At 40.8% G+C, this 22876-nt stretch overlaps 1 protein-coding gene across 1 annotated transcript in view; it reads right to left on the reverse strand.

Moving 5' to 3' along the window:
* pde2a (phosphodiesterase 2A) overlaps positions 1–22876 on the reverse strand; it is a 120876-nt gene that overhangs the window by 5516 nt on the left and 92484 nt on the right. Inside the window, exons 5-28 of the mRNA XM_080460602.1 lie at positions 22310–22419; positions 21515–21570; positions 21128–21187; positions 20282–20438; positions 19648–19700; positions 16984–17058; positions 16659–16700; positions 15856–15924; positions 15648–15778; positions 10243–10354; positions 10106–10145; positions 9520–9583; positions 9045–9126; positions 8525–8699; positions 7557–7669; positions 4436–4513; positions 4231–4353; positions 4048–4118; positions 3362–3484; positions 3194–3281; positions 2383–2430; positions 2037–2111; positions 1826–1925; positions 159–271 (exon numbers count right to left, since the gene is read on the reverse strand). Coding sequence (XP_080316728.1) covers positions 159–271; positions 1826–1925; positions 2037–2111; positions 2383–2430; positions 3194–3281; positions 3362–3484; positions 4048–4118; positions 4231–4353; positions 4436–4513; positions 7557–7669; positions 8525–8699; positions 9045–9126; positions 9520–9583; positions 10106–10145; positions 10243–10354; positions 15648–15778; positions 15856–15924; positions 16659–16700; positions 16984–17058; positions 19648–19700; positions 20282–20438; positions 21128–21187; positions 21515–21570; positions 22310–22419 — 2158 coding nt within the window. The remainder of the gene's footprint in view (positions 1–158; positions 272–1825; positions 1926–2036; positions 2112–2382; positions 2431–3193; positions 3282–3361; positions 3485–4047; positions 4119–4230; positions 4354–4435; positions 4514–7556; positions 7670–8524; positions 8700–9044; positions 9127–9519; positions 9584–10105; positions 10146–10242; positions 10355–15647; positions 15779–15855; positions 15925–16658; positions 16701–16983; positions 17059–19647; positions 19701–20281; positions 20439–21127; positions 21188–21514; positions 21571–22309; positions 22420–22876) is intronic.

Consider the following 22876-nt stretch of genomic DNA (forward strand, 5'->3'; position numbering starts at 1 on the left):
ATTAAACAAGTACATTTCCCTATTGGAATTTGTTTTTTAAAGCACCTTTATAACAGATCCAGTTACAAATTGCACTTGTAAGAATCATATACCAAATATGTGAAAATAGGTGAACTTCATAGTGCAAACAATAGACATCAACCAAAGTGTAAACTGACAGCAATCTTGCGTGTGGTTTTCCAGTTCTTGGTTTGATCTGATAAGTCACACGAAGTCATCAGCAGGCACAGCAGCATAGAACGGTGAGTTTGGCTTTTTGGATTATATCCATCTGAAACACACAAACGCACACACACACAAGCAAGCACACACAGTTCAAACAACATTTTAGTAAATGATATAGTCTTTTTTCTTTATTTCAGTGGATAGATGCCACTGAACTATTGTTTTTCTTTTCTGATATGAGAAGAAAAAGAATATCTGGACAAGCATATTTTGCATTAAAAATGAAAATTTATTTTGATAATTCTTATCTACTTATAATATGATATGACACCAGAGTGACTATTCTATTAAAATAACTAGTGACAAGCCAGAACAAAGGTTTTCATGTGATCCCAACAAAAAAACAATATCTTCTTTCTCCATTTTATGAATAACACAATTTCACAACATTTCATAATAATACATGAACGAAAAGACACAAATGAGATATTGTATTATAAAATCTTGACATTATCTATGCAGTTCGGCTTTGTGTAATCCAATTAGATCAAAAAAGAAAATATATATCGGAGCAAATAGTGCATCTCAGTGAGTAAAGCTGTGGAAATGGAACCTTGTTTTAGTTTGCTGTCTTCAGAAACTGCATGTTATTATTTGTGAATTTACCTAGACTTTTATGAAATAGTTCCTGAACACCAGCATTTCTTTAATAGTAAATTTATTTGGTTTCAGTCTATTTCTTACAGTTTTTAGACATATCGGTCCTACAGATGTCATATTTATCTCCTGGTTTAAAGAATTCCAGCCGAGAAATACATTTTGCTTTTACCATGGACCCATTTTCTTTTAATGATTTCAAATGAGATCAGATATAGGAATACTTGGCACATATATATTTTTTTGGAGTGCATTAGTGGAAGTGATATGGCCAGCTTTCACAACCGCAGAGAAGAAATTGCATTTTCCAGGCACTGTGAAGCAGTCCATTTTCATTTTGCACGTAACGCGACCATGATTGACAGGTTACACACTCGTTGGTGCGAGGAAGTCGCTAACTCATTTAGCCATTTTTAATGTCCTTGAATTGCTCTAACAGCTCAAAATTGATTCCATGGAGGTGACATCCACTCAGGATAACTTATAATTGGTTGCATTCAGGCGTAACAAACCGCTGGCCGGGAGGTTACAGCCAATTATATTACATAAGAGAGTAAGCAAGAGCTTCACGGAAAGGGTGAATAGTCCAATGAAAGTTCAAGATTATTAAGAATGTCAGTGCTGATTGGTCCACTTTTGACCTTGGATCTCTGCAAAAATTATTTTCTCAATAAAAATTCAGAGTGAGACGGTGCTTTTTGTGGTACGGTAAGAAGCAAATCGTACTGCATGCGGATTAAATTGGTTGATAATTGCATTGTCTGTTAGAGATTTAGCCACAGAAAATTGATATGCTATGATTGGTAACATGACAATTGTTTGGCTTATAAAATCAGCTTATCTAATCGAAGATGAGGGGAAACACTGATAATGGTTTGGTATCAGTGGGCACCAAGCAGATGTGCTGGGACCATCTGCACCAAGTCCTCCTGGGCTGTTGCTGTGTGAGAATGCAAAGGAAAGGTAAAGACGTGAGCGTGCATATGCAACTACTGACACGTACCATCGGCTATCTTCTGCAAGTCCTTGAAAATGCGAAGGTGGTGAGCGAGGTCTGTGGCAAGAATTATGTCTCTCATCAAATCCAGCATGCGCTGGTAGTCCTGCAAGCATCAACACTCACTTCAGCTAGTGAATTTACATGTCAAACACAGCGTGCAGCTGAGGGAGGGGTGAAAATAACTGGGGACATGAAGACTAAATGATGTTATCACCTTTCTGTTGAACTTCTCAAAAATGTTGCAGCCATGAGTGTTCAGAATAGCGATGGCCTGGGCAAAATGATGTCTCTGTTGTGGAAGAACGATAAAACAGGAGAGAAAATCTGAAAATGATGCCTGAAAAGAGAAATCCTGTCCTGCTGCAAAAATCCAATTATGATTTTGACCATTAGATGGCGTGGTAGAACACAACATTGGTTGTCAGGTATTGAAGTCAAAACTACTGTAACTGCTGAATTATTAGTCTACAATATTCACTTCTATGACATATGCAGTAAAAATAGGCAGTGACGAGTTTCCTGTGTTGAATGAAAAGACTGCTTAAGGTTTGTTAGTTTACCTCCATCACAGATCCCTCTGAGCTGTAGAGAGCCGCCAGCACAGATTGCTGAAAACACAGAGAAATGAAACACAATCCTCTTAGCACATACGCGACATTGATTCAAATGAAACAACATCTTTCAGTAAAACGTAGGTCTGTTCCCTCTAACGACTCGTGTCAGCTCTAATAGGAACCGAAAAATAGGAAACATGAAAATAAGCCTATAAAATGATGAATGACCTTTGCTGTACAGTAACAGCTGTGTGTGTGTGTGTGTGTGTGTGTGTGTGTGTGTATCATTTAGGTACTGGAGGGTTTTGCATGATTAGAGTGAACCAGAGCATGCTTCTAATCACAGTGACATCGAGTGTCGCACTGGGGCAAATTCACTAGTGACGAGAGGAAACCAGAGACTCTGACAGGACAGAGGAGGGCTTTTCCTCATCGGTTTCACACTGTTCATCTAACAGGCTATTATCAGTCTGCACATTCAGCAGGCACATGCAGCACTGCTCCCCTCCACTATACATGTTTGAGAAGATTAATTTGCCTATTGTGTGATACGTTCATTCGTTTTTTTTTGTTCATTTTCTCATTTTGTATTTAGTGGAAAGCTTTAGGGGGCCACGGAGGGAAAAGAAATCTATGGATTTTTTTTCTCAGCATGATGAAAATAAATAAATTGAATTAAGAAAACATAATTTATCTTAAGCGCAATGTAATTAAGTGACATTTGGAGACCAAACAAGCCGCGTGCACTAATAATATCTCTCCAAAGCACGTGTGTGGCATGGGACTTAAAAATCAAAAAGGGAATACGTGCTCTCACCGAGGCGACTTGGAAAGAATTGTTGGTGCCACGGTGGTCCAGGTCATGGCACATACAAGAGACAAAGAGGGCCAAAATCTCTATTTCCCTGCAATAAAGCATGCAGAGTAGAATGATTTTGACGTCAACAAAGCATAGGTTCATCCCTAAATGGTTAAAGATACTCACTCGAGGTAGTTGGACAGCCCTAGGTTTTTGTAGAGCAGGTAGCAGAAATGTGACACTGAGAAAGCGTGCATCCAGTTGTGATAGGGGGGGTCCCTGTAGCCGTTTTTCACCATCAGACAAAACCTGAGACCAAGGCGGCATTGAAATCATCCTGTGCATCTTAGCAGGGCCTGACACAGCATTATTCAACCACAATGATTTCATGATTGTAACTTGAAAAAAAGAAATGCTGAGCATTAGGAGTTCTTCATCTCACATCATCATTCAACCTAAAAGGAATAAATTGTCTGGAGACATACATTCCAATAACTTTGCCCTCCACTGACCACTTCTTATGAAAATCTTGTCTGCTTTGCTTTTTCCGAGCTGCTTACATTTTTTCTTTTCACAGTGTTGGGGATTTGGTTCTCACGAATGACTGACTGAATCAATAGCAGCATAAAAGATAACTCAGCTCTGGAAACTCTGAAAATCAACTTAGTGAAACACACCAGAGTTGTTAAGCATGTCAACAGATTGTGGAAAACTGTCAAATTTAGAGAAGCGATATAAAAGTAATAAACACTCAAAGCACATCTGAAACAAAAGATCAATTTCTATATGCAGCCTGCGTATGAAGTAACTGTTAGACAAACACATATACACAGAGGATCTTATGCATACATAAGTTGAAGAAGTGGTCAGACCTGGCAAGAGTGTTCATTTCAATCTTGTATGTATTGATGAAACCCATGTCTTCAAACATGCTGAGCACGCACTGCAGACACACAACAGGGGCAGTTGCATCAGATTTCCTTCAGTCTCTCTTTTCTGCAATGTTTCTTTTTTATTTCTGAGCTGTCAGTGCGTGAGCACCCTCTCCGGCTCACCATTGGCGTGGTGTCATCTGGCAGGGATCGCGGCGTGTATGTGAACTCAGCGAAGCATGGGTGGATCTCATGCACCGGATCGATCCCAGGCACCAACAGCTTAGAAACCTCTTCCTCTGAAACCTGCAGCAGACACACACTGAGTCACACTGAGGAAACAACGCTGAGGATGTCAGCGGAACACTGTGTGTCCGGTGAACTTTACCTTCATGTGGTACATCATCATTTCATTGGCGAGGGTCGACCTGAATGAAGCTTCATGTACTCTCTTGTAGAGCAGAGACTAAGGACACAAACAACATGAGACAGCAGCATTATTCCCAGACCTCGCTATAATCTGATGTGTATGCATGGGTACGCTTTGAGCAGAGTACCAATGTGGCAGGGTATTATTCAAACATGAAATAATGTTGTGGAGAATTGCGATCACCATAAGACTTTCAATAAATAAGCAATTAAACCCTTTCTGCTCCCAGACACATTTTTAACCACACTGACATTATGTGTTGTTCCCATGCATGTCTGTAGTTCTCACTGAAAGTGTTTCAGAAGCACAGCAGCTCCGGACTTTTCTGTAATTGTCCCTTTATTTTTTATGCTTTTGCACTTCTGACTTCTGGTTTAGCAGGTATGACTGTTGAAATGTTGAAATAATGAAGTAAAATAGAATCTAAAACAATCTAAAGCATCGAGGCTCAATATGTTCACACGTAGAGCTTTTATGTGTTCTACAAGCAAACAATTGGAATCACTCTTTTCAGATATGCACATTACAAATGTTAATGTCATGATTACAGTAAATTCTTTCCAACACGGGGGTGTTCAGAGATTCACACAAAGCTCAGTTTGGTTATGATGTGACTATAGCAGCAAAGAGAAAGCATAATAACATCTCAATAATGACTAATCCAAATTCTCTGTTTTAGTATCGAGAGAACAAAGTACATCCTGAGAAATAGTTTTCCAAAACCTTTTTAAAGCAGCCTGAAGTTCCTTCAAAATAATCTGATGTTTTCTCCCACACTCTTTCTCTTCAGATTAATCTGGGCAAACGCGAGTAGCGTCCTTGGACGTATTATCTTTGCAGGCAGTGTGCAGAAATTCATCAAGGGTGGAGTAAAATTAGCATATTCTCACTGCATGTTTTCTTTTTGGAGACGACGACGACGACACTGGTTTAATACCCCAGTCCAAAAACATTTGATGGAGATGAACTGGTCCGTTAAAATTGTCCATAGGTGTGAGTGAGTGTGAGTGTTTGTCTTGTGATGAACTGTTGAACTGACCTCTCCAGGGTGGTAACTGAAATCAATTCATGACCGGTGGTACGGATGAACAGATGGATGGAGGGTCTGGTGCAGCCCACTTTATGCATGTTTGACACCCTCCATATGTCCTAACCACTCCGTGATCCCCTTCATTATTCAAAACCATTTTAAAGTAAGATGGTTCGCCCAGTTTTTTGTCTTAAGGCCGATCAGTCAGTCACACGCAGATGACAGCAATCGATCAATAGATCATCTGTCTAGAAATTGTCCAGTTCAACCCCATTTTTGCCTTTAAAATATTCTGCCTCAGTCTATTAATTTGTGTGTCCGTGCATTTTAATTGGAAAGGAAATTCTTCCTGCGTGTATCATAAGACACAATAAAGTCAACAGAGTGGTCTTTATGTTCTAGTGCTAGACAGAGCTGCTTTCGACAATCCAGAGAATCAGGTCGGCCTCGATGAATGATGCATCTGGTTGTTTTAATTATGAATGAGCTGCAACGCAGGCAATTATTTTTCCAATCAAATATCCTAATACCTTGGAGATAACCGATCGAGTGCCTGCAGTCACCGAAAGGTCAGACTCTCACGGCGCTGCTAAATATGAAGCTGAATCTGAAACGTAGAGCGCTGAATGTTGTGACTGAATTAACATTAATCAATCAATAATATCGAGAAGAGATCCTTCTCTCTCTCTCTCTCTCTCTCTCTCTCTCTCTCTCTCTCTCTCTCTCTCTCTCTCTCTCTCTCTCTCTCTCTCTCTCTCTCTCTCTCTCTTTCCTTCTTTCATTTCTCAGATCAATGGCCTGGCTGTTGTCAGCCAAAGTAGCAGGAAGAAAAATCAATCCAGTTACAGATCTGAATTGCTCAGATTTCTGGAAAGAACATGATGAAAGAAGCAGCAATATCGCAACAAAAATGAGATCACCACATTTACACTGGCTTCAACAGCAGGCAAAAAAAAAAAAAAAAAAAAAAAAAAAGATCTGAGAATATATCTTTGATTGCTGAAAGCTGTGAAAGATTTGCAAATACTTTTTTATGTTTAAACTTTATTGTTATAAACATCATGATATCCATAATCGCCTTTGTGAGCCACACATAGTGGGAGTGTTTTCATGGGTTTGCAGCAGTCATACAATGCCAACACAGAACAAAAGGCACTCACTTCCATCAGGCAGAATCTCTTTAAATTTCCCCCGAGACTTTGCTCGACTTGCTTTGACTGAACATTTTGCTCCTACTGAACTGATCCCATTTTGCCCGACAGGATCAATATTTCTAACAGCATTAACAACAGATGTAGCACACTGCTTTAAGGAGTGAGAGACTACTAATGATATATGGAAAGTTTAAAGTTTAATCTCTAAACTTTACTTCAGTCACTCCTGTGCTGTGGCATTAAGCTTGAGAATAAGGGTGCGCGAAGCTTCCAGACATTAGATTATTTCGAATCAAGCCATATGAATCAGTTAGGATTAATGTGTTATAGAGGAAAATCCCATACTGTCATCACTACTGGAAAGCAGGATGACCTGGCAACGGGTAAAAATGACAAAAAGGTATTGCCTGCAATTGTTGAATAAAAACAACAACTGTGAACAGAACACAATAATTTGTCCATAATGCAGTAACGGCAGCAAGTTACCTTGTTGCTACTGAAATAGCATTAAAATAAAAGTAATGTAGTGAGATAGTGAAAATATGCACACTGAAGGCCGCAGAAAATGTTCAGCCAAGTATGAGACAAGCTTTTGCCAAGATTAGTCTGGAATATTTTGTGGCGTTGAGGAATTCAGAAGGCATTTATGTTCCTTCAGAGATTTGAGGGTGCTCATTAAATTAGTTTATTAATTAATATGAATGTTTTTGTAATAAACTCGTACTTCTTTGCACCAAAACTAAGTTAAAATGTGGAATTGTTTTCATTTGTAGATCAATATCGTACCTTCTTGCTGGTTCAGCCCCGATAAGAACTACCTGGGCATTGTGTCTCACCCCTTCAAACTAAAATGAGTTTGACACCCCTACCTGAGAGAGTCAGAGGTGACACTTACATGGGCAATGCTGATCCCACAGTAGATGGAGAAAGCTGTGGCCAGATCTTCGTCGAAGCGGTTAAACCAAGGCCCGTTCATTTTATTCACCAACTCAGCAACGCCAATCACCTCTGGAGGGGGGAAGAATTTAAAGTGGCAAAGGGCAGAGGGAAAGAAGGAGGGACATCAAGACAAGAATTGAATTGGGAAGGAATGGCGTGATGGATGCAAGGCCAGGTCAAGTAAATGAGGCCCGAGGTGAAGAACAGATGTCGCATCAAATAGATCTACTAACTTATATTAATTTCACACCGGAGTTGAACCAAAGTGAACATAGAAGAGACGTAAATTCAAACGCTTAATCAAAGCTTCAGAGAGTTTTTTCTATATGGCGACAAATCAAAGCCAATGTTACTCATACTCAGCTACAAAATGAAGCAGAGGGTTTTGAAAGCGCCTTAAGACACCGATGGTGCTCTAAAGTGCATTTTATGCACTTCAACATATTAGTGATGTAACGTCTCTTTCTAAAGTATGTCGTGTTGCACCTGTGTGTACTCGTAGTGGCCCTTATTAAAGCAAGACTTGAAGGGACGGTGCTGTAAGGGGCGATAATGGAAAATGTACCACCTGGGCAATAAAACTGATAAACTTGTAAAAGGAGGGATTTTTAATTTAGTATAAGTCGTCAAGTTATTGCAGGACTGTACAGGGACCTCCCGAGAAAGATAGCAAATCCTGTAATGTAAAGCTGCGATGAAGTGCACTGAAATAACATGATTTGGGTCACTGTCGAAGCTGTGAGCTGCTGATACAGAGTTTCTAAGGATCTGAAAAGCATCAGCAAAAAATACACTGTCTTTGGGAGAAGCTGTGATTAAATTGATCAAAAACTATATATATATATATATATATATATATATATATATATATATATATATATATATATATATACACATAATGACTGCCACTTCTCTTCCCGTTACCGTTGTTCTCGTCCTTGATGGGGAAGCAGAGGATGTTGCGCGTCCTGAAGCCAGTGCTGTCGTCGACCCCGCGGTAGAAGAGAGGGTGGGAGTAGGCATCCTTAATATTCAAGATCTGACCAGTCGTGGCAACGTGGCCTGCGATGCCCTGGTCAGCTGGGATGCGAAACTCATTCTGTAATCAAGCAAAGACAGTATAAATGTATCATACTTTTTTTTTTCTTTTGTCTGACAAAAGAGTAATAGAATAAATGTAAGACTGAATGAGGAAGGCTCCTAACCAAAGGGAAAGTCTCTTCTATGGGGATATTTGCTGGCTGTACTTCATGGTTTACTCCACCGTAATTTCCTGTCTGCCAGTGTTTAACTTTTTAATGAGAGCACATAATGCTACTGTGGAGGCATCTCCACCCACAAGGCTACACGGAAGATGCCACATTTAGACAGATTGAAATTAAAAAATGCATGAAAAGTGTGTGTGTGAGTGTGCCGAGTCAAAGAAGTGAAAGGCTTGCCGTACCTCCTCCTCACTAACCACACCACCGTCAAACACCTTTGCCACCAGCTCATGGCTGACCCGGTCCAGCAGGAACACTGAACAGCTGGAGGGAAACAATGAGAAGCAGAGTCAGATGGGCAATAGAAAGTAGGGCAAATCTGGGAAATGTACAGCTTTATCACAGGTCACTTTGTAACTTTCATTAAATGAGACAAGACGGTTATGAACAAATTGCCATGATAGCCTTTGCAAATAGAGATAAAGACATTTGCGCGCGCGCGCACACACACACACGCACGCACACACACACACACACACACACACACACACACACACACACACACACACACACACACACACACACACACACACACACACACACACACACACACACACACACACACACACACACACACACACACACACACACACACACACACACACACACACACACACACACAGGACAATGTCTTTGAAGATGAATCAGAGCTCTTACATCTCTGCACCACTGAGGTTCCTGGCCTCCACTATAATTTCCTGTAACAGCACTGAGACGTCATCTGAAAGAATCACGGAGGGAGGGAGAGAAAAGGAGGAGCGGTTGAGAGAGGAATTAGAAGGAAAGCAGGAGGAAATTAGGGGATACAGAGGAGGCAAAGCCCGACAATACTCAATGGGTACCCATGGATCAGCTGCACAAGCATGATAAGAGCTTTTGTAATCAAAGGATGGGTACAGTGAGAGGCAATTTGCCCGACCACTGGATCAATTCTTGGTACCTGCAATCATTATGAATCAACAATGACTTAGTCTCCTGTTAGTGCTTACTGTCTGATAAGAATGGAAATGCCTAGGTGTAATTGCACGATAGAGAGGTGGAGCCATCAGTTTTAATGCCTATTTGATTTTACGATTATGATCCTGGGTGTAATCACCTTTAGGGTCGACAGTATCTCATTCAATTATGTGCACCATTTGTTTCACTGTGCCATCACTTAAATATCTCCCATTAATGCAAATTGTCCGACAAAGCTCTTCCTTCATGCAGGCACAGAGAGACAGACGAAGGAGGAAGGACTCACCCAAGTGTGTGAAGAGATTTTTGGCCACTTGTAAGAGCGCCTGTGAGGAACAACAGACACAAAACAAAAACATAATTTTCTTCTATATCTCTATGTATAGAGTGTGTGTGTGTGTGTGTGTATCCACAGTACAGTACCTGGCACTCCACTTTGAGCTTCTGCTCTTTCTGGAAGGCCAAAGTTGAAGTGAGGACTGTTGAGGTATAGCAGAAGCAGTGCTGGATGGCATGCTCATCTACCTCTGTGTGCCTGCAGAAATAAACACACACAGTTACAAATCTGATTGTAGAAAAACCAAACAAAAAATAAATAAATAAAAAATACGGCTCTCAATTACATTATCAGTCATATTATGCTATGATTACATTTCAAAAACATGTATGTAGGAGCCAATGATATGATATCTGCCATCAGCTTGGCTGTTCTGAATGTAATAAAGCTAATAATGTAATAAAATAGTAAAATGCTGCAAAGTATGTTCCCTACATGAAGAAATGTGTTGACTATCCCATCCACTACATCTAATGTTTTGCAAGCAAATAGCCAAAAATCCTGCAAAAAAAAAAAAAAAGGGCATTTATTTCCAAGAAATGCAGCCATATTTATGTATTATTACATTATTGTTTCCAGTCACATCATTAAGAACTAAGTATCTGTTAGATGTATTGTCTATAGACCAGTTTGATCTATTATGGGCAGGACCAGTAAAAAGAAAACCTTTAGATAACAATAACTTTCATTTTCATTTTGCTTTATTGTGAAGAGCTAGGAAGGAAAACGTCTATATTCAATGAAATGCATTTAAAAAAAAAAAAAAGTAGAAAATTTGAAGAAAAAAAAACAAGTGCTATTTTAAAAAAAAAAGAACAAACTCAACAATGTTTCTAGTGTATAATAAATAAATAAATAAACTGTTCCAGCAGGCAGTGGCAAATTATCACGTTCAGATCAGGAGCACTCGATGGCTCAAGGGCTTTCTTGGCCTCAGCTGAGACTGTCAGGAATTCAATCTAAGCAGAATTATGGTTACTCTGTAAAAAATAACCAAAAACTTGTGGCATCTCTATTTGCAGTCTCCATTTTTTTCAGTAAATTTGGATCTGAAATTACAACAAATTACTTAAAATCAAGGTTTTTTTGTGGGAAATATTGTGACCTGACATTCCGTCTTCCACAGTGTTTCTCTTCAGGCGAATGTTGCAAAAATTTAAAAAAAGAAAATCTGGTGATTGTCAGGGAACAGGATTCCTGCAATGTGTGTTTCAAATTTATTTCAAATTTCTATTACATGTAAGTTGTGAGTCCTGTAATGTCATTAAAAATGAATTTGACAGAGAAGCATCCAGGCCATGCAAACAATGCTGCAAGCAATCACCTACAGTTCTGCGAGTGCGCCGACAGAGGGCAGTGGCATATTATCATGTTCACATCAGGAGCGCTGGATGGCTACAGGGCTTTCTCGCCCTCTGCTTAGACTCCAGGAATTCAAGCAAGGAATCAGGAGCCTTGAAAAAGCCTGGTGGGCTCAATTTAAGGAAAATGATGTTCACTCACTCACAAGCTGTGCAAATTGTTGTGAGTGACATTTGGAAGAATTACACAGAACAAGGGAGAGACTGGAGAATAATTTTCTATGGTTACGGCGACTTATTCGCAGTGACGATAGGAAATGGGATCCATTTCCGCCACTACAAGAAGAGCCAGTGGGAGTCCATTTATAAAGACTTGAAGGTGAAAACACAGGAAGAGAGTAAAGAATTTGTGAAGAAAGGCAGTGCTTTACTTATCATGAAAGAAGGTAAGGCCGTGTGTATCATACTGGGCTTTCCTCCGGCAACACAGCCGTTTGTTTTGTACATCTTCTGCGTGTGATCTCTGTGGTGACCCTGTCTGTGGTTAACTGGAGCGCGTCAACTTTATGTGTGTGTAAAAAAAAAGATTGTACCCAATGATTTGTGTGCCAGTGGTTAGACCTCTGCCTCATAACAAAAGAAAGTCCCAGTTAGGATTGCGGGAGTGCGGAGTGGAGTTTGCATGACAGGCTATTGAGGCTCACACCTCCACAGGTGAAATGTCTATTTGCCATGACACCCTGGGCAGAATATATCACGTCTTTCCCAACAGGTTCAGTCTGGGTTGCTTCCAGCACCCGAGCAACACTAAGTTGAATATAGTGGTATAGGATATGCATGGATAAATGGATTTACGCAGTGCTTATTCACCAGTGTTGGTCATCATTATGCAATTTTCAGGGGTGACATCTGCACATGAATAAGCAATCTATATCATGAAGGGACGTATCTTAACTACAAGCTAGACGTCTGAGCTTGGGGCAAAGGATAGATTTATCACATCATATGCACAGTTGTGACCATAATCCTGCTGTTACTATGGTAATGAGATGCCAGCACTGTCATCAGTGGAAGTGGCAGAGGGAGAAATGATGGGACATGATCCCTTCTCATCTGTCTCGGTCTTTAGGGACAGAGAGAGAACGTGCAGTAGAGGGGAAAGTTTGTCTGAAAGTTTGCGTGTGATGATCGTACCACATCTAGTCTAACTCTCCTCACACTTTCAAACCCTTGCTTGCACACACACAAACAAGCGGGGCACACTTTCATGGAGTTCTGTATTCAGGAGATAGCTGCATTGCTACTGGCAACAGCACGCACTCACACATGCGCGCATACGTACGCCAAAACATAGTGCCAAACCATCCGCCGCTGTTGAGACTCATGACCTGACTCTTGATCATCACATTGCCATCATCATGACAGCCATCTGGTCAGAGACACAGCACAGACATGGTGATTTGACACAAGTTTCCTGGTGCTGTGGTATCCGTTGTGGGACAGACTGGTAATCTGGATATTCTGTCAAGGTCCAGACGGCTGGTGGACGTTGCACAGCTGTCAGTGATACAGATTGGGCCAGCAGCTTAAATACCAATCGCACTCGAGTGTCAGCGAGCGTTCTGCATTGTGTTGAAAGACGGGTCCCGACAATAAGAGGCTGCTGCTGATGAAAGTCTTGCAACAGTGTTTTTTTTTTTTTGCACTTTTAAGCTTTGAAAACCTGAGTTGTGAAGAATGTGGCGAAAAAAACAACTAAGAGTTTAATCAAACGAGAGGCTACAACTCTGGGAAACCGGACGTCCACCGGGGTACAAAGAGAGCGGGCTATCAGAACACCTGCACACAGATAAGAGTTTAACCAAGCTTTAAATGGATTTTGTTTTCGATATAAGACCTCGAGTCCTCCATCTCTAATGTAGAGCAAGTGAGTCGAACACAACTCTACGCAAATAAAATACACAGGAAATTGTGTCTCGGTAATGCGTTTTGTGCAGGCCATGGCAGAAAGACGGTGTCGATGAGGACGTTGCAGCGTAAAGGGGAATTTATACATGTTCTCTGGACAGACAAAGCTCTTTACAACAAGGCTCCATCATATCTTTAAGAGCTGTTAGCAGCATATTAGCCCATCAGAAGGCTTCCTGCTCAGAGTGCTGCTTATTGGAGGGATCACTGAGTTTCTAAAAGTAGAGTGTGAAGCAGAGCTTTCAGCGATCAGGCTCCTCTCATGTGAAAGCAGCAACCAGTTTGAGTCAGGGAGGCTGACACGGTCTCAACATAAAGCTTAACATTTTCTTATTCACTAAACCTCATGAGGGCTGGCTCAGGTCACTGTGGGTCATTTTGTACATTGGCTGCTATAGGTTTAGACTTTTCCTATAGTCTGTGGTCTCTCCTCTCTGTCTTCTTTTTCTGTACCTACCTGCAGGATCTCTGACTGTGGAACTGGAAGTTTGTGATTCCTACTCTTATCAAGTGTGCAGCGTGCAGATTAATTGCTGTCTGATGTTAATCTGTTAGTTTGTTGATCTCTTTCTTTGTTCTATTATTTTTCCCTAACCCCAACCGGTGCAGCACAAAGCTGCCAAATGAGTCAGTTGGAGGTTTATTCATAGTATAAAGACGGTTTTACTTATAGTTGCTCGTGTTTAATTGTTATGAGCACTATTCTATTACAAGCACTATGTTTATATACATTTGAACTGAAATGAAGTAGGAAAGGTACTCTGAAAAATACATCTGTCTGAGAACTTTTAATTCCCTCACAAGGAATTGTATTTTCAAACTTGAGTATAGCTGTATTCATAAATGAATAAGACTCTTCACAAAAAGTTGTTTTCTTTCTCTGGCAGAGATGTTGTTGTCCATGTGAAGGACAGGAAGCAACAAACCTTGATATGCCTTTCGTGCACGTCTGTGTCACATTTGCGACAAGAATTGCTCTGCCACTCTGAACAACGGATAATGTATCGTATGAGGAAGGCAGAAGAACAGAATGTCGTTGTCTTTGTTACGGTTAAACAGTACGAGCAAATGTAATTTCTCAGTGATTGCATTTTGCTACCAGGACAAGTGGGAAGCTGTGCGGTAAAACATCTGCAGTTGATGGATAGAATGAGAATAATGTGTGTGCAGGTGTACTGCTTTGTCCGGAAATTCACCTGACATCCCAAAGTGAAAAAGTCAAATGGCCTTGGTCGGGTAGATTAAGTTTCTCTGCAAAGCAGCACCAGATGGACCAATGTTACGCCTGCTAACTTTTAGAGGGCAATGCCACTAGTTTGAATATTACTATCAACTATTTCTCCTGGCATTTCCTTCGTTCGTACTTCTTTATTCCGTCGACTCACATTGTTTGGGCTGCTCATTTGGACATTATCATCACAATGTTTGCATGTCTCTCATGTTTAGGGCCTTTATTACTCAGACACTTGGATTTATTTAGATTTTATGGCTTTGTGAGCTTTTCCAGAATAACCTTTAATACAGAGTGTTTTTGATGGCACTGGGGAGCTCGTGTTACAAAAGCACAACACAATACTGAATGGTTTCTGTGATTTTTATGGTCTTATTTCTATGCTTTCTGGCCATTTTTGAATTATCTAGAGATCATTAATAGTCTAGAAATCAAGGTGATGAAAAGCATGCATGCCAAATTCAGTGGAGATGGAAATAAAAACATCACGGTCAGATTTTACTGCATTTATTCAGTCCTAGATTTGAGTTTACGTTCACCAAGAATGGCAACATTCCCAGTGGTCACATATCATACTTGAGCTACCCTGGCTTTAACTCCAGGTTGGCTTTTGTGTCTCGTGTCTGTTTGTGAGCCGCATGCGTCACAACCTGCTGAATAACTCCAGATTTCATTGAAAGCAGCAGTGCAGCCTCCTTCGCAATAAACTCAACAAATCTGCGCTATTTTGTTCAACCAATCAGGGACTGACAGTTCTCTAAGCCACTGTCAGATCATTTCTGCATCTTTCATGAGTCAGCACTTGAAGAATTAGTAAAAAGCCAAACCAACCTCAGACTGGCACTCCAGCATTTCCAACAAGTATAATCTATAAGCGAGTAACTTTGAGCGATTTCCTCTCTGCTTTTTCTGCTGTGAGAGCTATCCTGGCTTCTCCTCACCCTGAACGAAGGTAGCAATTTACAGCACAATCAGGCGCTCAAAGACGTACCTCTGCCCGCCCTGTTTGTTGAAGGCGCACGCTAGAGCCACCACCTGACCGGTGGCCCTGCTTGCCACTGGGACGCAAAGCATGGAGGAAATCTCACAGCCCAGCATACTGGACAGCTGCCGGCGCTCCTCCTGACAAGATGAAAAGCACATAAATAGATATTATATAATGAAAAGAGTGTGAGACAGACAGATAGATAGACTCTTACGGCACTGATGTCTTGAAGAGAAATCGACTTCTTCTTCTCGACAACTTGACCGAAACGTCCAAACATCAGCTGAGAACAAGAGAAAAAACAAAAGATGAAAGCACTGTTAACAAAATGTCAGTGAATAAAAACACGATAACAAGGTCAGAAGACAAGAAGATAGCGGAATCCACAAGAAAGTCCCTGGAGTTTCCTCTAATGCGTGAAATATATAAATACAGGTTGTTTATTCTGAGTGAAGCTCATTACCTCCCTTGTTAAACAGCACAAATCGCCCATCTTGCTCTTTTTTGGCATCTTAATATCGCTCCACACCAACTATTATCAGGATTTCACACATCATTTAGCCTGGGGCACGCAGTCTATTCACACCCTAATGGAGAGCCTGTTGAAAATGCTACGTCTGCACCGCAACCAGAGACAGAAGGTTTAAAGCCACCCAAAGGAAGTGATTACTTCTGCCCAAATTTCCTAATTACAACCCCTGCTGAGGATTATAAAAGATTACATGCGGACGGTTCATTCTATCACGTCAATCAAAAAAATATATTAAACAAAAAAAATGCATGCTGGGATCCAACACTTTAAAATGTCCTTATTTAAACTGAAAGTTAGTTTAATGAAGCAATGAAAAAAAAAATCAAAAAAAAAGAGAAGTAGTTATTAATGGAAGGGAGGGGGGAAAAAAAAGAAAGAAAGAAGATAATTATTCCACAGAAAAGAGCAGAGAGAGAGAGAGAGACAAACAAATAGAAAAAACTGTGATGAATGCTATTCATATGAGAGAATTTTGTTTTTCTCACTGGGAAGCTGATCTCCTCCTCCAGGACTTTGTCTCCAACCACCTGAAGGTCACAGAGATCAGAAGTCACCAGTTATACAGACGTCAAAATACATAATTCTTTTTAAAGAGTGAATCATTGCAAAAAGGCAATATGGTGTTTTTTTGTGTGTGTAGCGGGGTGAAGATAAAGAGATGAAGTGAACACTAAGAAAACCGCTTTTTTTTTTTATTTAATTTTTTTTTCACGAGTGATCTCCCAAAGAATCTCTCCAAGTAATTGAGTGTTTGAGTGCAATAAAGATGTTGGGAGAACTTTGTGTTTGTGAGTGGGTGTAAACGTGTACCTGGCAAAATAGCTGGTGGTTATCCTCAGACACCAGGAGCAAACAACAGCACTGTGATCGAGTCTGCTGCTGCAGCTGCGGAGGAGCACAAACAGATCGTCAGTCCTGCTATATAATCACAAAATCTCTCTTTATCAGACTCGGTGAGAGAGTCCTTAAAGCCTCAATTTCAGATTCTCCGGAGCGTAGCCGAGGCGTGAAGATAAGATTAGGAATCAGCGGACAGTAGAAAAAGACTCAAGCGAGGGTGTGGCGACGCGTCAGCATCGTGTTCAGTATTGTTGGAGAAGCGTTCGAATGTGGATGAGGACCTACTTGTGTGACTGAGATTTATTAATTTAAGCATTGATAATTAAACCATTAGCATAATTTTAGATATATTGTGTTTTTATGCGAAACTGATAAAAACAACAGTCGTTACTCAGCAGTTTTTTTTTTTTTTTTTCTGGAGTTACAATAATAACCTTTATTTAGTTATTAGAGGCGATCGAATCAAGACAATGGAAATGTATAAATGACTTTCTCTTGCATTAAGTTTGAACCTGGAAATTCTTACACAAACAAGAAAAAGTTGGTTGTGAGTGCACAAATATATGTTGTGTGGAGGTGTGAATCCTTCCTGGTAATGACCCCCCCCCCCCCCCCCCCCGTCCACGTGTCAGACCTGCAGAGTTGCTTCTGGTTCCCTACTGCTGTCTGTGATGAAATATTTCATGCACCTGCCCGGATTGAATAACTCTGAGGTGTCAGAACACTCCTGTATGCATGGTGACACCATGCTGTAAGACACACCTAAGTACACACGCACAGTTTGGACGCAAAGACATGATGGATAGGTATAAGAACTGCACTTCCTCACAAGACTTCCTTCCCTGTAATTCACTAAGTTGGACGCAGAACAACCAGGACAGGAATAAACACCAGCCACTGCCAACACACACACACCCACCACTCAGAATCACAAGGCCTTGCATACACATGCGTACATGTACACACACACACACCTACAAACATATACCCCCACATATAAAGCATGTTTCTGTACCCACATAGAACAACAAGCCCCTCCACCCTCTTTTTAGTTCAAATTTCTGTTAATCCCATAAGAGCCGCCCCAAGCTCTTCCCACCAAACCGCCGATTCGTCAGAAGCAACAATCCCCTGCTCCATTCTCCATCCTCTGCTCCTCCCCTCGCCTCCACTAACCCCATTTTTTTTTTTTTTTTTTTAACCATCTGTAACAACAAGCAGGCAAAACAAATCATGTCTCATTCAAAATGCATTTTAAAGCCCTTGCAGCTTTTGCACCACAACAACCTCTCCATCGCGTCTTGATCAGTTGAAGTAAAGAAATGCTGGTTGCAATGTTTTGAAGGACGATACATGCAAGTACATGACAACGACAAAGCAACAGCACCACAGTGGTGCTACCTGCAGACCACTGAGCTACTCCCATGGGTGACGCGGAGTTTGACTTCACTAATTGTCCACATGAAAGAAGGTTTGGTTTCACCAGTGCTCATACAGAATCTCTTCCCATGGAAATTAAGTAATTTAAGAGGGACGTGAAAAAATGAAAATCCTCTGATGCTGTTTTGTTTTTGTAATCTTTTCTTGTCTTCAGAGAGTTTCTTGAAAATTAAAAATAATGTGAAAATGTAAATTTTTAACAATGTTTTCTTTTTTTAAGGAACATCAAACAGGATGCCACTATTGGTTATTTCTACAGGGTCCCATAAGGCATTGTTTGGTCTACTTTATTGATCTCTCTTGGGGAAATTGCTTCTCTGCATTTAATCTATTCTCATCATTCTGTTTTTTGGGGTTATAAAATAGTCAGAAATAAACTTACAGTATGTATATAAAACAATTTCTAATGCTAAACATTGCTTCTCTGAATTGCCTCTTTTCATAAAAATCCTAAAATACTCTGTTTGCTATTATATAAGAAAAATAAAAGCAGCGTATCCTCCAAACTGAGGAACTGAAGCCAAGGCTTCTTTGTTTTGAAAATTGAACTCGGCTCGAGAGAAGGCGGCAGAATCTCTGCTAAAGAAACAAATCGATTCGATGTTTCAGCTCTGAATAACACACGTTCTTGGTATTTAATGTCAAAACCATATTGACTGAACCTCTTGATTCAACAAAATGTTGGTAAGAAAAATTCTAACTAACTGCGATGCTGAGCGTGAAGAAAATATTCATGTGAATAAATTCATTGAGCCTCTATGGGACTATGATGGATTGAGCCTTTTGTTCCTTTGATGTAAAGCAACCTTCAAGTCTCCCGCTTCTCGTTTGCCTCGTCTTTATCTCTTTTCTTTATCTCTGAATAATCCCATATGTTAAAATTGTCATCAGATCCCTGCACCTTTCTTTAGCTGCCGTCTGATAACAGCGCTCCTTGCTGCTCTCTGAGCAGCACTTCTTCGCCGCAATCAATCTTGACACCCTCTGCTCGCCTGCTTTTCACCGAGGGTGTACCATATATATGGAAAAGGAGACAAGCTATGGGGAAAGTGATGAAGTAATTGTGTGATAAAAAGCTTGTGGTATCGGTAATGACAGGAAGAGGGGAGGAAGTCATCGGGAAGGATGTTTTGCATGTAACTCGCCATGTGCATTTGTGCATGTGGTAGCGTATGAGTGATCTCAACCACTTACATAATTGATGACTTTGAGCTGGAGAGAGGCTGCATCAAGGTCATAGAGCTCACCTGAAAGAGACGAGGGAGACCGGGAGAGCGAGAGTGAAGGGAGGAATAACCAGAGGACCAAGGGCAGATTGGCATGAGGGATGAATGGGAATGCAGAACATGTACGCGAGAGGACAGAAAGCAATCCGGAGAGGGATGCATGGAGACAGCGAGTCGGGGAAGGGTGAGCAGGAACCAGCTAACAGAGAAACTAATAATGAAGACAAGACAGGGGATGGATGACTGCTTGGACTGCCGATGCAGAGTTGGACAGAGAGGCAGAAACACAAGGCTGATCCCGTAAGAAGAAAAGGGGACTAATGGAAACTCACATTTGTTGAAAATTACCATCAATTATTTGCAAGGACATCTTTTACTATGCGTTACATTTTAAACTGTATTTGCGTTTTCACATTGTGGCTGTCATAGATCCCTTATGGCACTGACAGACTTCATCTACATTCACAGAGATTTTCATCCAGGTGAGCTTTACTCTATTAACATATCTCACCTCTCGCATGCAGACGTGTGTGTATGGGACTGCGTTTCGAGACTCTGGGAAATGCATGATATCTATGTCTATGAGAGAGAGCGCAACATACCGCAGAGTTGTAAAATGTTGCGGTCCAGCTCGCAGTAGTCCTGCTCTGAGACGTTGAGGTGCAGCAGTGCATTGTGAGACTGCAGGGGAGATGGGCTGAGGGGAGGCCTCTGATAGGTTGCCTGAAGAGCCTGGACTCGCACGCACGCCACTGAGACCTGTTACGTCGTGCACGTATGTAGTTTTTACAGCAACAAAACAAACAGAAATATCAAAGTTAAATGTTTATGGATGGAAATCATGCAAATAAACGATGACATTTCAATGGCTTTCACCCAAGCCAGTGTATATCACCTAGAACTTTGTAAAGTACGATAAACCAGTGATTCTTAAAGTGTGGGACGACTTGCAATAGAAAACAAAACAATTTCTGTGCGAGTTAGTTTTATTTTGGAGGATCTGGTAAGCCCTGCTCCATGAGAGGGAAGGACAATCTAAATCGAAAATAATTATAATCAAAAATGACTGTATTCAGTCATACAACAGAACAAACACTCAGAGGTACTGCCTATAATAAAGGACACTGATGAAGAAAAGTATTTTGCTCACGACAAGAATCGTTTCTTTAGAGTCATTTCTTATACATGTGAGATTTCCTCCTGTACATTCTGCACATATTTCTACCTTGTCTTGTATGTGTCAATATGTTTTGAGGTTTTACACAAAGAAACCAATGCCCTGCAGTGAAAACAAACACTGTGGACCCTGCCTCCTATCTGCAAAGCAAGCCTGTGTCAAAATGTGTTGAGCTAAATAAATAGAAAGCTATTCCAGAAAGGCAACAAGTGCTGCCAAACTGTTTTTCACATGCGTGACCAAAGAAGGGAGGGAGAAAGACAGAGCTTACATGTTTTTCCAACACATTCAGATGCAGTTCATCCTGATCAGATAGAGGATTACAGGCCACCTGAGACACACAGAGATACACACAATACAAAAAATGGTTAGAATATTCTTCAGCGCGGTGTATGAGCGCAGGTCATGCAGGCTGCTCTGCCTCTACACCGACTACTCAAGCACATTTGCGAATACATTTTGTTTAAACTTGAACGTCATAAAGTGGCTGCCGCGTTTAGCACTCTGGCTTCACAGCAAGAAATTTGTAGGTTCAAATACAGGTCAGGCATTAGTATGCTCTCCTTGTGTGGATTTTATTTTTCTCTCTCCCAAAGTCCAAAAAAACTCCTAAAGGAGATGAACAGACAGATGCATGTCACTGAATGTCAAGACTCACCAGTATGACAGAGATGACTTTGACTCGGTTCTGATCCAAGATCGGAATGACAACAGCTGAAAGACAGAAGGAAAGGCTGAAATGTTCAGGCATTCAGAAAAAAACAAACCGCAGAATCTTGTACAAGTTGCTTTTATTTTCTTTCCATGTCCTTGTCGAGCATTTATTCTAATTTGTCCTCACTCCATGTTCAAACAGAAATAGAGATATACAACAAAACAAAAATATGAAGAAGAAACACACATTGTCCTTGAATAACTTCTGTTTCTTTCATTTGTTATTTTCATTGAAAGCAACAAACTGATCTTAATGAACAAAGAACGCAGGATTTCTCAGGTGCAGGTTGGACGTATGCGTATGTTACATCGCTACCAAACCTATCTACTATTTCTGCCATCATTATTGAATGTTTTGGAGTTTTAGTGAGCCGGGCACTTACACACACACATTCCAGCACATTTCCATGAATACAGCTGCAAAGTTTAGTTTTTCTGTATGAAAACGTGTTCCCTGGAATTAAGAGTCTATTCATTCAATTTGAGCGCTTACATTTTTTTTCTTCTAATCACAAACCCCTCATCTTATCTTGTTGCTCACGTGGCTTCATAGCTCTCCCTTGGCAATCATCATCTCTTCTTCGCTAGTTCTTTCTCTATCGCCTTCAATTTTTTTTTCAGGCCATTTTCTCCCGTTTTTCTGCTCCTGTGCATACACAGACACGGAAAGCAAGGTCTGTTTGTTCGCAGAACTGGTGCAATTTAAACCTTTGCTCTGTTCCTCAACATAAAAGCGCACCTCTCCTGTGTGCTGGTAATGGTGCTGCGAGGCAGATTCTGTATTTCTCTGGCAGTTCTGGTGGAGGGAGGCCAGCACACTGACATCGCTTCAGCTGGTCGGCGATACTCCTGAAACAGAGAGACACAAGTTGAGTCAGAGTCAGGACTGAGGAAGACAATTACCTCCATCACATTAGTCAGCGCGACAAAGAGAAAGTCTGTCAGACGCCAGGGAGATAAAAATGAAGGAGGGATTTGGACGACAGCTTGAAGCAAACGGAGAAACACTCGCAAACACTTAAAAAACCAGACACGCTGTGTTCATCTACACAAACCAAAACACAGCTGAATGAAACCATTATTCATGATGAAACTAAATGAATAAACAAACTCAATACAGCTATTTGTCACTGTTTGGGGGACAAAAGTGTGTTTGCACACTGACATCATGGGCAGTTGTGTTCATCGTTTTCAGGTTAGAGTTACAGTATGCTATGGTCAGAATAGAGGGTATTGTCTGCTTTTATTTTGGTAACCAGTACTTACAACTAATAATAGAATAAACCCACTATCTCTCTAATACTGG

The sequence above is a fragment of the Lipophrys pholis genome (genome assembly GCF_963383615.2).
Source record: "Lipophrys pholis genome assembly, chromosome: 3".
Taxonomy (NCBI): domain Eukaryota; kingdom Metazoa; phylum Chordata; class Actinopteri; order Blenniiformes; family Blenniidae; genus Lipophrys; species Lipophrys pholis.